Here is a 13,154-nt window from a genome sequence, read left to right on the forward strand (position 1 = left end):
TATATATATATATATATATAGATTTTTTTTTTTTTTCGTTATAAATATTGCTAACGATAAATTATCAAAAGAGAAAACACATACATGAGTCTAAATACAATATTTTTTCTATTATATACTATGATCAATCCAAAAATGAAAAAAATGAGCTATTTTAAAATCATATGGTCAAAAGAGAAAGAAAAGTTTGGGGGAGGAGAAGTGTTCCCAATTAGCGATACAAAGCCTGAAACATTGTATGTTGTGTGTGTGTGTGAATATATGTATATAGCCAAAGATAAAAGGAAAGTCCTGTGTTTTCTGTGTTCCTTATGATAATGACAGTCAAAATTATGTGTTTCTTCTTCTTTGTTTTATCTTGTGTTAGTTTGTGTTCACTTTGAGTCTTTTCGTTAACAAAAAAAAAAAAAACATTTTCTGTATCTTTTAGAGACGAAGAGAGAATTTTGCAAATAATTCACTTTTTTCTTATTGTTGATTCTTGAATTTAGCTTTTTCTCTTTTCTCTCTTCCCTATATGTTCCTTCTGTCAGCTACTCTCTCCTTTTTCTTTTCTTTTACAAAACATAATATATTATTAAATATTATTTCCATCATATTATTAAACTTGTAATGCTCTAATCAGAGTTAAATAGCAAAAATTTAAGATAATTCAATAATTTACAGCATATGAAATTCATTTTTTCTTTATCAATAAAATATGGGTCTATATATAATTCCTTTTTGGTTTAAGAAAAATTAATTATTTTTTCAGACTGTGTAACTTGTCGACAATAGTTAATCCATCAAACAAAAAAAAATTAGAAAATGGGTAACCAAATTTGATATTATTAATAAGTTTTGGTTTATAAACGTTGATGTTATATGTTGCTCAATACATTTAAAGTCTAATATAAGAAAGTTTAATATACTAGTAACTAGTATAACATGGTTGATGGTTGTGTTGGCACGCGCGGCTGGGTATTAGCAATGCATGCTCGAGTGCGTATGTTGGGGACCCATCCATGCATGCCATTCTTAATTTATTCCAACCAATTATCATTACTTATTGCTCTCTCTCTCTTGATTATGGTATCGTATTTTTCAATATTCTAAACCTAAATAGCATAAAAGGAGTTTAATCTGAATACGTACAGTTTTATACACTAGTAGTACTTAGTTTTGTGCTTCACAAATTTAGTTTTTTCCCCATCGATTTCAGGAAAGACAATCTTTAATTGTGTCTAACATGGACGGACATGATTACCCTCGCGGTCCATGATGAATAATCAATAAGCCATACTATATATTGTATTATTCAACCAACAACATTCATAATATTATATACTTTTATATGTTGCATAACTTGAGAGTCAGACTCGTAATCATATATTTCCATAATCCATGCACCAAGTCATGGGTTAAAGATTCTTCCACATTTCCACCATTAGTGGATTCTCAAAGGATGAAAAACAACCTTAAACTTGTTAATTAAGCATTGAGTACGAATATCGATTATTCATTCTAAATTAATCCTTGGTTTATTTTGCGTCAATGTCAAAACTAACTCATTACCATATGTTTATCGTGAGTAGCACAATTTTCCAAGTATGTATAATTACTTTTCTTCTGCATGTATAGACACGCCATAGTATAAAGATGAGATCAATATTCAACAGTGAGTTTTCTTTGATGTTTTACATATAATTTGTCGAGAATATTAGACAATATCGGTAGAGAACATCAAATTTATAGACGAACATTAGTACGAAATAATTTCGAAATCTAGTTAACTTAGGCTCCTGATTGAAACTTTATGTTTATAACCAATAATTTGCTTCGCTTATGGTATGCAGTAACCGCCATATATATGATTTATACACAAATGTATGTCATTATTGCATGGTGGTTGGATCATATGGTCAAACCGTTGTGTGATCCTTGTGTATTGTGATTTCTATTAACATACACACAACCGAATTTGTGTGCATTAAATGTCGGTCGATATGCATTTCTGTTAACTGAACTAACTGGTGTGGTGGTTGGCTTCAGAGAAGGTCATCTGCGAGATTCCAGTACATATTACATATATTAAATTAGTACAAACCAAAAAACTGAGAAAGAAACACAGAAAACAAAGTCAAAGAGAGTGGTGGATGAATCGACATGTATCATTTGGCAGTTAACTTAACATAGAAACAAAAAGGATCATCTTTAATTGCATCTAATTATTTCGTGAATATTGCCAAATTACGGGCGTGTAAAAGCTCAAACGAAAATTACTCGGGAAAAAGGAAAAATCATTATTTATTGATATAGTTTTGACCCCATATAGTTAAATATAACTTACCTAAGGTAACTAGAATTTAACTTTAAGAGTTTAAAAAGTGTAGTCTATCTATGTTATGAGTCTTTTGACTCTACTGAAACGACGCAGTTTTTAGTTGCAGTCAAACTTCAAGAAGCAAAAGCAGAAAAGCTGGAAGCACCCAACTCTAATTAACACTTGTTTTTTTTTTTTTATATCTTAATGGTAATGCCAAATGTTTTTGTACTACACATATTGTAATCGACTATATGCTTATGCTATACTCTGTGCTTATAGAGCAAATAAGAAGTTTACTGGGCAGAAAACGTAACGTAACACAAGTGGTCGAAGAATTTGATCACACTTGTGGTCTTGTCTGGACGACATAGAGCTTCCCGTCTCTGATCACACCTTCAATGTCTTGTGCAGTTCCATAGAGTTTCTCAATTGCATCTCCGGCGCGTGCGATGTCTGAGAGAATCTTTTTCTGGAAGCTCTCGTCAGTAATCAGAGGATCTGTTGTGTAATCCAGCACAACTTTGTCTTCCTCGTCCATTGGTACACTACAAAGAAAAAGGAAGGAGAGGTTCCTTGTTAAGGTGTTGTTAAATGATGAGATCAAGAAAGCAATAAGAGGTTTTGAGACTGTTTATATTACCTGTCATAAAGGCCTGCACCTGCATAACCTTCGAGATCTTCTCCATTGGAGTCAGATCTGAAGATGATTGAACGTCTAATGAACAGCCCAATTGGTTTGCTTGGGTATCCCAACACCTGAATGATGTTTTAAATCTCATCAGCAGGTTTGATAATATCCTATTCGCAGTTTCTAATAATAAAACACCAGTGGTTAGCTTTAGTACCAGAGGCGAATCGAGGTTGTCTTTCTTGCAGATGAAACTTAAAGACCGACCGGGATATGCTCCTACAAGAGTTTCACCAAGGCCTTTGACAACCTGAAACCAAAAAAACAACAGTGAGAGTGAAGTTGGAACTTGGAAGAAGAACCCGATCATACCGGGTATGAGTAGGATTGGAGGGGAACAAGGAGCTTTTACCTCAGCGTAAATCTCTGATGAATCTCCAGAAGATGGGTTCGTTGTGTGAATAACAAATGCGTAATCCGCATTGATGACTTCTTGGACCAAAACAGCCATGCAGAGATAGTCATGATCCAGTTTTACTTTTCTCGTGCTGAAGTACGCTCTCTCATTCCATTTTGAAGCCCAGACCTGAAATTTAGATAGCCGGTTAGTGAGATTTGACATCTTCATATTAAACAGCAATGCCCCTTATACTCAAGATTTCACCTTTTTAATGGCTTCCCAAGCTTGCTCCCATCTCTGTTCACCTTCATCACCCGGCCATGGCATGTCAGAACTTTTCATAGTACTTTTCAGTTCTTCAACCTGAGCACCAGAACCATTACAGAGGCACTTATCTTAGCAATTCTCTATATTTCACTCAATTTCCACAAAGGAAATTTAAGCTTTTCCGACCAAATGCACTCTTATTAGAATTTTAGGCATCAAGCTGATCCACAGCATTAGGCAGATAATACCAAAAGTTAAGCAACAAATATGCATAAACTAAAAGCAAAATGGTTTGATGGTACGGAATCAGTCCAAAGAACAGCGCTTTAGGGTCCGAACGTATAATTTATTGTGGTTAACAGCATGTGTTGCGAAAATAAACAACCGCAGCTCAGATCAGAGTTGTGTCTCAAGTTTCTAACAAAAATATGAACATACCAGTTCTGCGGGTGCAACTAGTCCCAGCAGTGTCTCTCGAATTTCCTTCAGAGCACCTTGGTCCCCCCCATCAAGAGTTTTCTTCAATACTAGTAATTTCTCATTCACCGTCTGCCACATTCAGAAGGAAAGAGAGTGAGTGGGAAGTGAGGTAGGGTGAAGATAATCATGGAAAAGCAAAGTCTCAAGATATATTGGTTTTGACAGCAATAACTTCATGATAGTCATGCACACCAAGGCATCAGGACTTCTGGGGAGACCTCATGAAAGATATGTATGTTCTTAGCAATTCCATAATACTACTAGAGAAGCATTGGAACAATCTATACTCTAATATATCCAGATGAATACCACCAGTAAAGAACAAATAAACCATACGGGTAGCGAAATTTCAGTAAAGTGTCTTCATATTTGTTTTGAGCCAGAATGATTTGAGAGTGTCTATTATCCTACCTGATTCGCCTTTTCGGAGATAACCTTCTCAAAAACACCAAATGGCAACGCAACTGAAGTTGGGATACCAACCCATGAAGGAACTTTTCCTTTCAGATATCCAATATTTCTTGATTTAGCACCAACCTAGAAAATAATGGGGGTGTATCACCAAAATCCGTGAAGTCAGATATTTAAAACATGAGAAAGTTCATACAAAATTAACGAACTATCTTATTCGATCTTTATTATGAAAACAGAAGTGAAAGAGCTACTAAAAGCGATTCAGACGGGAAAGTATGAATCCAATAACATTACACACTAACCAAGTCACTTGTGAACTCCTCAGATGATATAGCATATCTACCCGCAAACTGTTTCTTGACCAAAGAGATGCTTGGAGGGGCATCTTCTATGTTGTCCGAACTTAGAGTCGAAAGCTCACTATCGTTTACCTCTCTGAGGAAAACAAAAAATAAGTAAGAACATCATTTTGCCCAAAGTTTCCTCTCAAAATGAATTAAGCAATTCTACTTAATCTGTCTAACACAACAAAAGGAGAGAATATCTCAGCTAAGTTATCTGGAATATAGCAAACAAGGATGATTACTTATAGACTACATCTGCAGAGGTTGGTTGTAGGCTCAACAGTTTTCCATCCATTCCTTGCAGATCGGATAAGATTCCAGAATCAAAACATGTGGCAAAGCAGATCTGCAAATGAGAATCCAGACAAAGTTAAATGAACAGGTCACAAGCATTTAGGAACCATTTGACAACATGACGAGATATATTACCTTTCCATTTCTTGCTCGAACAGAAACATGAGATAGTACATCCGGCATGTCAGGTGTCAGAACTGCAACTGCACCATCAGGAATTTCCTCCTCTCCTCTCACTCTGTTTGCAACTATAATTGTAGGTCTGTCGTAGGTTTTATTTTGTACAGTGAGCAATTCATCCACAACAATGACATATCCGACGACCTCAACAGGACTAATGACCTGCCAACTGATCAAGAGAAAAAGAAGCAACATTAGATTTTCTGATGTTTAACTACCGGACGACAATATATACAACTTGATAGTTGCTACAGAAGCACAGTCACAGACCTTCCCAAGTTTGCAGTCTGCCTAAGAACTGGGTCAAGTCGGTTAACAAGTGACGACAGTGCTGCTGCAGATCCAGCTCGAATGATCTCTTCAGTAAATATGGTAACCTGGTAAAGTAGTTAAAATAATATCTAAACCTCTCTATAGTAAGATACGGAAGAAATAGGACGACAGGTTCAGAGAAGTGTAACTTACAGCCCATTGCTCGACGCCGAGACAAGATNTAAGATTCCAGAATCAAAACATGTGGCAAAGCAGATCTGCAAATGAGAATCCAGACAAAGTTAAATGAACAGGTCACAAGCATTTAGGAACCATTTGACAACATGACGAGATATATTACCTTTCCATTTCTTGCTCGAACAGAAACATGAGATAGTACATCCGGCATGTCAGGTGTCAGAACTGCAACTGCACCATCAGGAATTTCCTCCTCTCCTCTCACTCTGTTTGCAACTATAATTGTAGGTCTGTCGTAGGTTTTATTTTGTACAGTGAGCAATTCATCCACAACAATGACATATCCGACGACCTCAACAGGACTAATGACCTGCCAACTGATCAAGAGAAAAAGAAGCAACATTAGATTTTCTGATGTTTAACTACCGGACGACAATATATACAACTTGATAGTTGCTACAGAAGCACAGTCACAGACCTTCCCAAGTTTGCAGTCTGCCTAAGAACTGGGTCAAGTCGGTTAACAAGTGACGACAGTGCTGCTGCAGATCCAGCTCGAATGATCTCTTCAGTAAATATGGTAACCTGGTAAAGTAGTTAAAATAATATCTAAACCTCTCTATAGTAAGATACGGAAGAAATAGGACGACAGGTTCAGAGAAGTGTAACTTACAGCCCATTGCTCGACGCCGAGACAAGATCCAAGATATTCAGCCGATGGTTGCAAAATTTCAAGGTACCTCTCAGCTTTGCTTGCCAGTGCTAGTCTGCTTCTGTCGAGAACAGATTTTGCATACAGAGCCCAATGATCTTTTTTGCTCTTGCACATGTCGAGGGCAAATTGCCATCCCTGCAAAGCAGAAGATTAGAATCATGCATATTGTCTAAATTCTTCACGTATTACGCCATTGACCTGTAGCCATAGGACGACGTAGAGAGTTCTAAACTATGTATAGAACTTAGCTATGTGAGTAAACACAATTAAAGAATCCAAGATGCTAAATCTTGATGAAACCAGTCTACGGATAATGTTACATAATATACATGGAAAATTGGCTGTTTATTCAATTTACCTTCAAGCAGTAGATAAGGTCTTCATTGTCATCTGAAGAAAGGGCAAGATTTTCAAGAACTAGGCTGATGAAGTACATGATTTTCTGCGATAAGAAAGCATTAAATAAGAAAATAAATTATCTGGAAGAAAAGATGAAAAAAAGGCCAATCTGTAACTGTTGACACTGATGCTCACAAACAAACTATCATGATGATGAATGAAGACTAACCTCAGGTCCAGCATCATTCAATTGTTCATATCCTCTTTCAATAGCTGTTCTGACAGTAGAATCGAGAGCCAGGTCCAAGAATAACATATCCTTGAGGCGGTCATGGGACTTCATCAGAAGCGGCCTTATCTCTTGGCGAGCTTCAAGCAAACCCTACACCACATATTTATTCTCATGGTAAATGTAAGAATCAAAGTAATCAAATTAAATAGTATAAATAAAATCGGCCTAGTAATTAGGAAAACATTACACCTCAAGAAGTGGTTCTACATTCTTTTCTTCAACATGTTCTAGAACGAAACGAAGCAAGTCCTGTTGAGGGAAGTACCACACAGTGTAAGACTGTAAGTTGTATTGATTTGACAGGTGAATTAAATTCTTAAAATGAGTAAGGAAGATGAGACATGAGAGAAAAGTTACTGGATATCCAGAAGGCAGTCCTGATACAGGATTTATTTGCACCCCAACCATGAAACCTTCACCCTGAAGGACAACACAAATTTTCAGTTGTCAATTCCAAGAAGAATCATTAACTGTAACTTTTCAGTATAGTGGCATTACGTCATCTTGGTAGCCCATGCAATTTTGAATAGCCGACTCAAGATCTGCCCCTGAATGAACAGCCTAGAAAAACAAAGAAGACCACAAATTATATGATTTCTCTTAGTAAGAAAAGGAAAAGGAGGAAATAAGACCAAGTTTGCTGAAGAATCCTATATTCGACAAAGCAACTAACATAAACATGGGGAAGTAACCTTTAAAGTCCTCATATAGTGTCCAAGATCACGCAAAAGACCATCCTTTTGTTCTCTTCTAAAACTTGGTTCAGAATGTATGGCACGATCATAACTTAAGAGTCGCTCTTTGGTTATGCCATTATCGTTCAAGGTCTTCCAGTAAACACTCATGTCAAAGTCACTTTTGACATAATCCATCAATGCCTACAGCAATAAAAGTGTCAAAAGAAGGATTATAAAATTGGAACCGGAAGGGCACAAGCTCCAATACCTGACAGATGACAACATCATCTGGACTAGTGTTATTATGCAACTTCTGATGCCACTCCTCCATAATTCCACCCTTGCAGTCATTTTTCCTCTGCAAGCAGAAAGTTCACTCTTAATGCTTCATATGAATATAGAAGTTACAGGCTAATGAGTAATGAGGGACTCCCATCATCTTAATAAGCCAGATAGACATGCTCAACACGGCCACAACTCTGTTTTATTAAAGAAAAGTGTGGGAGAGTAGGAAAAATAGGGAATCCATTCCCAGAAAGTTAATGAAATAGACTTCCAACCCTGGAATTTTGGGGATTTATTCTTGTAGAGCTTTTCTCCTCATTTCCTTCAATGTTCAGTCGGAAGTAAAATCTTCTTTTAAAGATAATAAGAAATCTAAAGACCAACCTGGATGACTAGAATTTCGTCTCGGATTCGCTGCCCGACATCTCCTTCACCCCCTCGACCAACAGTAGACATTATCATCCTCAAAAGTTCTCTGTACTCTGGCGAACTTGCATAAAGATCCTGGAGAACGTCCGTAAGCCTATCTTGCGCTTTGCTTATCTCCCTGAAATAAAGTGGTGCGTTGTGTAAAATAATGAGACGATGTATGTTCAATTAAATGAAGGTATCATTTTCAGATGTCAGAACAACTTAGAAGGCTCCCATAAGATTTGCTTATATTTCCCTTGGGGCTGAATAAGAGAGGTGGGCAGAGTCTAAACTTTCATCACTATTTGAACTGTACCGTGGCTTAACATTATAGTTTTTGTTCCACACAAGCTGTCTTGTCGCCATAAACCTCATCCAGACTAGGATCCCTGCAAAGCCCAGTTGACCAGCATTTTTTGCGTCGTCCACAAGATCTGCTGCAATGTTGAATCTAGAAAGAAAAAAAAGCAAGATGTGACCCTTCAGAAAAATCAGAGTGTTTACTGGAAGTTGCAAATCACTTCATGCACAAAAGAGATGTATCGCTGAAAAATATAATTTTGATAAAGACTAACGAAACACGTAAAGTTGAGTAGCAAATGTTTTGAATAGGGAATACTAATTAAACTTCTAAAAGTCTGAAAAACGAAATAAGAACCAGGATGCTTGACCATAAAACTGACCGATGCATGAAAGACTTCTGGGCCTCACTCTCCAAATCTGCAATTTTATCCAGTAAATTCTTGGCTGTACCTTTTCCATCACCATAATCCTATAAAATAGAACAACTGAAATTTAAGCATTTATGGGACAATAGGGTGCAATTGAAAGTGGTTTATAGCAGACCAAGAAGGAAGAGGAACCTTCTGAATATGTTTTTCTTCTTTAGAAAAGTCCACATAAAAGTCACTGTCATTATTTTTAATCCACCTTTCACCAGCATTGAGTACAAACGGCATGCCCTTGTAGCTGTCGCCTTCTATCTCCAGCTCAAAAGTTTGAACCTACATTTTTGGTTAACATGAGGCCTTTTACATACCATCTCTGGATCCAAATGGTAGTAAACATATACAGTATATAAATAGGTTTGGTCAGTCATACCGGACTAGGAAGATCTGTTGATGTCATGGTCAGTTTTGTATCAACAGCATCACGTACTGGCAAAGAGTTTGGAGGCAGTATATCTGAAGGTGGGTCCTGCAGTGTCAATATCTCATAAATTTAGAGGAAAAGAGACCAAACCAGACATGTGATTGAGAAGCAGATGATCTTAATTTCAAAGTATGTTCTTGTTTGAGAAATAAAGAAGAAATATCTTACCAACCACTCTCCACCGTTTTGTGACAAAGCCCAGTGAAGGGTAACCGGCTCTTTAAAATCAGTTGCCAGATGAATTTTCGTCTTTCCGGGAAGTTTAGTGACAAGAACCTATATAGAAGATGCAATGACTTGCCATTAGGAAATAGTTGTGGATGTATATCCAACCCAAATAGATATAGAAACAAGAGAAAGAGAGATACTCTCAACTGACCAAAATCGCGCTGCCTTCAAGCTTGAATGTTTTCTTGCTAAAGACCGGAGTGGTTTCTTGTTCCTCCTTTGCTTTGGCGTATATCTCCAGAGTTGTTAAGGACCGTGGTTCATTTGAAGAATTGGATTTTGGTTCAACAAAATCAGCAACATGCTTATAGATAAGCTTATTCAGGTCCCTTCCCTTACGCTGGATCTTCTCAATGCGATAATTTTTTTTACGCTCTGGTTGTTTGGAAACTTTTGTCTGTGTCTCTCGTCCACTGGATGAAGTATCATTAGATTTTGGAGATTCATTAGTGTTATCTTTCTTCAACAACTTTGCTCGGAGATCTTCCACTGAAGCACCTCGCATCATTTCTTCATGTAGCTCCATACGGGCAGCTTCATATTCCTCCTATTAATCGAAGACTAATTATTCTACTTCACTTCAAAATAATGGATATACCCAAAATGAAGAGTAGTTGATATAAATGCATCCAATATCTATACAGGTTTACCAGATAAACCAACGATATATACTTATTTCATGACACCAATCAATCTTATTCAAGTATTATTTTGGCAATATAATCATTCATTTGCTGATCAGTCAAATATACCAGAATTAACATCTAAATGAAAGTTGTACCAGAAAGTGATTCCTGAACTTACCTTCTCTTTCTCAGGGTTGTACATTTGTTTACCCTTACGTTCCCATCTAAGATATGCTTGGATCTGTACAAGGTCTTCAGGAACAGAAACATTGTTTTCCACATTCCTTTCCGTGGGTAAGTTTATACGAAAATTTTGCCCATTATTTTTATACCTGCATATGTCAAGATCATGAGAAACGACAATAATTAAACAGAACTAGGTAGCTCTATGTTCTGGCTTAATAGCAAGAAGAGAAGAAAACATGCTCACCACTTGTTCCGACTTTCGTCAAAAATAAGAAACTCAACAGCGTGTATGGCACGATCATCTATCTCTAGTTTAAGGTAAGAGTTGTCACCGGACTGCAAATGAAAATCCAAAGCATTGTTTGGAAATCTTAAGTTACACACACAGGTAGCAGCTGGAAATCATACCATCACAACAAGTAGCGATTCAATGTACGTTGAGGAATGAATTCAAAACTTACTTTCACAAATGGAGTTCTAAGCGCTCTGTTCTTGTAGTTTATAGTTCTATCCGGAGAGCGAGAAGGTAGAACCCATTTGCTGACACGGAAAATAAGAAACAAAGTAAAATTAATTAAACCATGTGCCATAACAAGCTTGAAGAAACCTATTAACTAGGCAAGTTGAACATGATTTACAAAGGGCATTACTCTTTGTTGTCACGAATTGCACCCCAGTGAAGAAGCAATGAGTCACTTGTATGAGCGATCTGGATATTTACTTCTCTTACAGCTGTAGAAGTGACTTCGACCTATTCAATTACATCCATAAAACCTACCATTGCATAAATATTGTGGCTACAAAATCCCAACAAGAATATAATATCCATTATTTACTATCCGTAAGGCTACACATACCAGTAAGTCAATATTTCCGTCAAGATCAAATTTCTCGGTTGCCTGTCCAAGGATGAAAAAATTTAGCACATATGGATATGATAACCATCTTATATGCATTTGATATACTCAAGCAAGCAAGTAAAACTATCAGTTCACACAGGTCTATGAAGAGTTTTTGGACATCAAACATCTAACATACATTGAGTAGTTGCAACCAAAATTAATCACATTCAAAAAACAATGTCAATACTGGTGATGAAAAGTACCTGAGAAGCAGGATCCATGGCAAGAACAGCTCGTGGGACAAAAGAGACAGGTCTACCAGTTTCAGTGATGAGAGTCCTACCTGTCTTACTAAGACCTTTCCCGTACAAATTGGATCTGCTAATCTTCTTTGAATTAACAGAAACAGAAGGAACGCAAGAAGAAGAAGAGTTGAGCTTGTTTTGATGGTCGAAAGTAACAGGACGAATCAAACCCCGGTTTAGTAAGTTATGGACAACAGAGTTACTCATGCTTTCTTTCTTCGGTGAATCAAAACTTGCCGGATCTGTCAAGTAAAGTAGAGATTATATAATATACAAAAAAAACAATCAAGCTTTTGACATATAGATGGAAAAAGGAACAAGTTATACTATTTTGTCTCAAAAAAGAAGAATCTAATGACACAGAGAGTTTAAGTTAGACAACCCCAAAAAAAAAGAAAACACTTGTTTTCTTTTGTTCTTTTAACTTTCAGTTAGAAGACAAACTTCTCAAATTAGTTACTTGAGCCAATGGAACAACAACATGTGCAATTTTTACATACAGAAGAAAAGAATCGGCTCTTCGCTTTAGTGGCGAAAACTTTGCAAATTATTTTTTTTCAATCCAAATAAAATTGTAATTCCGCAAACTCGAATAACAGAAACAGTAAAGCAAATCGGAATTGAAGGGGTACATTCAAAATTCAAAATCAAAATCACCTGTTTTGGCGAACCGAAACAAAGAATCTGAAGAATCAGAGAGAGAGAGAGAGAGAGATGAAGATCCCAGAATTTGACTACTAGTGTGGTGCTGCTGGGTCTCTCTTCTCTCTTTGGGTATTTGGACTACTTCACTGGCACTCACTCACGTGTAATCGAAGTTAAAACGGAACTTTATCCAGCGATTACGCTACGTGGCGCTTCGTGATTCGAGTCACGTAGGAGGAACGGCACGGGGATTAGAAATCCCACTGATACGCTCGCTGATGGACGGTTCACTTGTGTACCCCACCCCACCTTTTTTTCCTTTATATTTTCCCTTTTTTCCTAATTTTTATTTACAGAAGAATCTTCTCACCGTTGATTTTTTTTTTTGCTTCTTTTGTCTTTTTGTTTTGATATTTTTATGATTCGTTCGTTCTTCTCTTGTATTTTTTTTTTAAAAAATTTGGTCGACATGTTTTTTTTTTTGGGTTATCTTGTATTCACAAACCACGAATTGTGCTGAAGATATTTTTGTTTATCTTTCTATTCTTGTAAGTGTCCCAAAGCAAAAGCCCACTTGTTCAATCATGTCAATTCTTTTGCTAGCTAAGCTTATTTTGTGTGTTTTCTTGTGTGTGGGTGCTTCTCTACAAAGAGGTTTTCCTACACATTGTGAAAAATGAATACATACA

At 36.7% G+C, this 13,154-nt stretch overlaps 1 protein-coding gene across 1 annotated transcript; it reads right to left on the reverse strand.

Moving 5' to 3' along the window:
- LOC104739700 (alpha-glucan water dikinase 1, chloroplastic) lies at positions 2,474 to 12,779 on the reverse strand. Its single transcript, XM_010460135.2, has 33 exons — positions 12,478 to 12,779; positions 11,779 to 12,062; positions 11,531 to 11,572; positions 11,324 to 11,424; positions 11,135 to 11,213; positions 10,918 to 11,009; positions 10,666 to 10,819; positions 10,013 to 10,408; positions 9,802 to 9,909; positions 9,583 to 9,678; positions 9,345 to 9,485; positions 9,165 to 9,253; positions 8,798 to 8,932; positions 8,455 to 8,617; positions 8,054 to 8,143; positions 7,801 to 7,986; positions 7,607 to 7,669; positions 7,466 to 7,528; positions 7,298 to 7,357; positions 7,046 to 7,198; positions 6,836 to 6,919; positions 6,436 to 6,612; positions 6,241 to 6,347; positions 5,926 to 6,139; positions 5,081 to 5,184; positions 4,797 to 4,929; positions 4,492 to 4,617; positions 4,039 to 4,149; positions 3,598 to 3,696; positions 3,346 to 3,519; positions 3,151 to 3,243; positions 2,946 to 3,061; positions 2,474 to 2,850 (listed from the first exon to the last, which is right to left on the reverse strand). Exons 2-33 carry the CDS (start codon positions 12,025 to 12,027, stop codon positions 2,646 to 2,648), a joined length of 4,203 nt encoding a protein of 1,400 aa, XP_010458437.1. The 5' UTR covers positions 12,028 to 12,062; positions 12,478 to 12,779; the 3' UTR covers positions 2,474 to 2,645.

The sequence above is a fragment of the Camelina sativa genome, chromosome 14 (assembly GCF_000633955.1).
Source record: "Camelina sativa cultivar DH55 chromosome 14, Cs, whole genome shotgun sequence".
Lineage (NCBI taxonomy): Eukaryota > Viridiplantae > Streptophyta > Magnoliopsida > Brassicales > Brassicaceae > Camelina > Camelina sativa.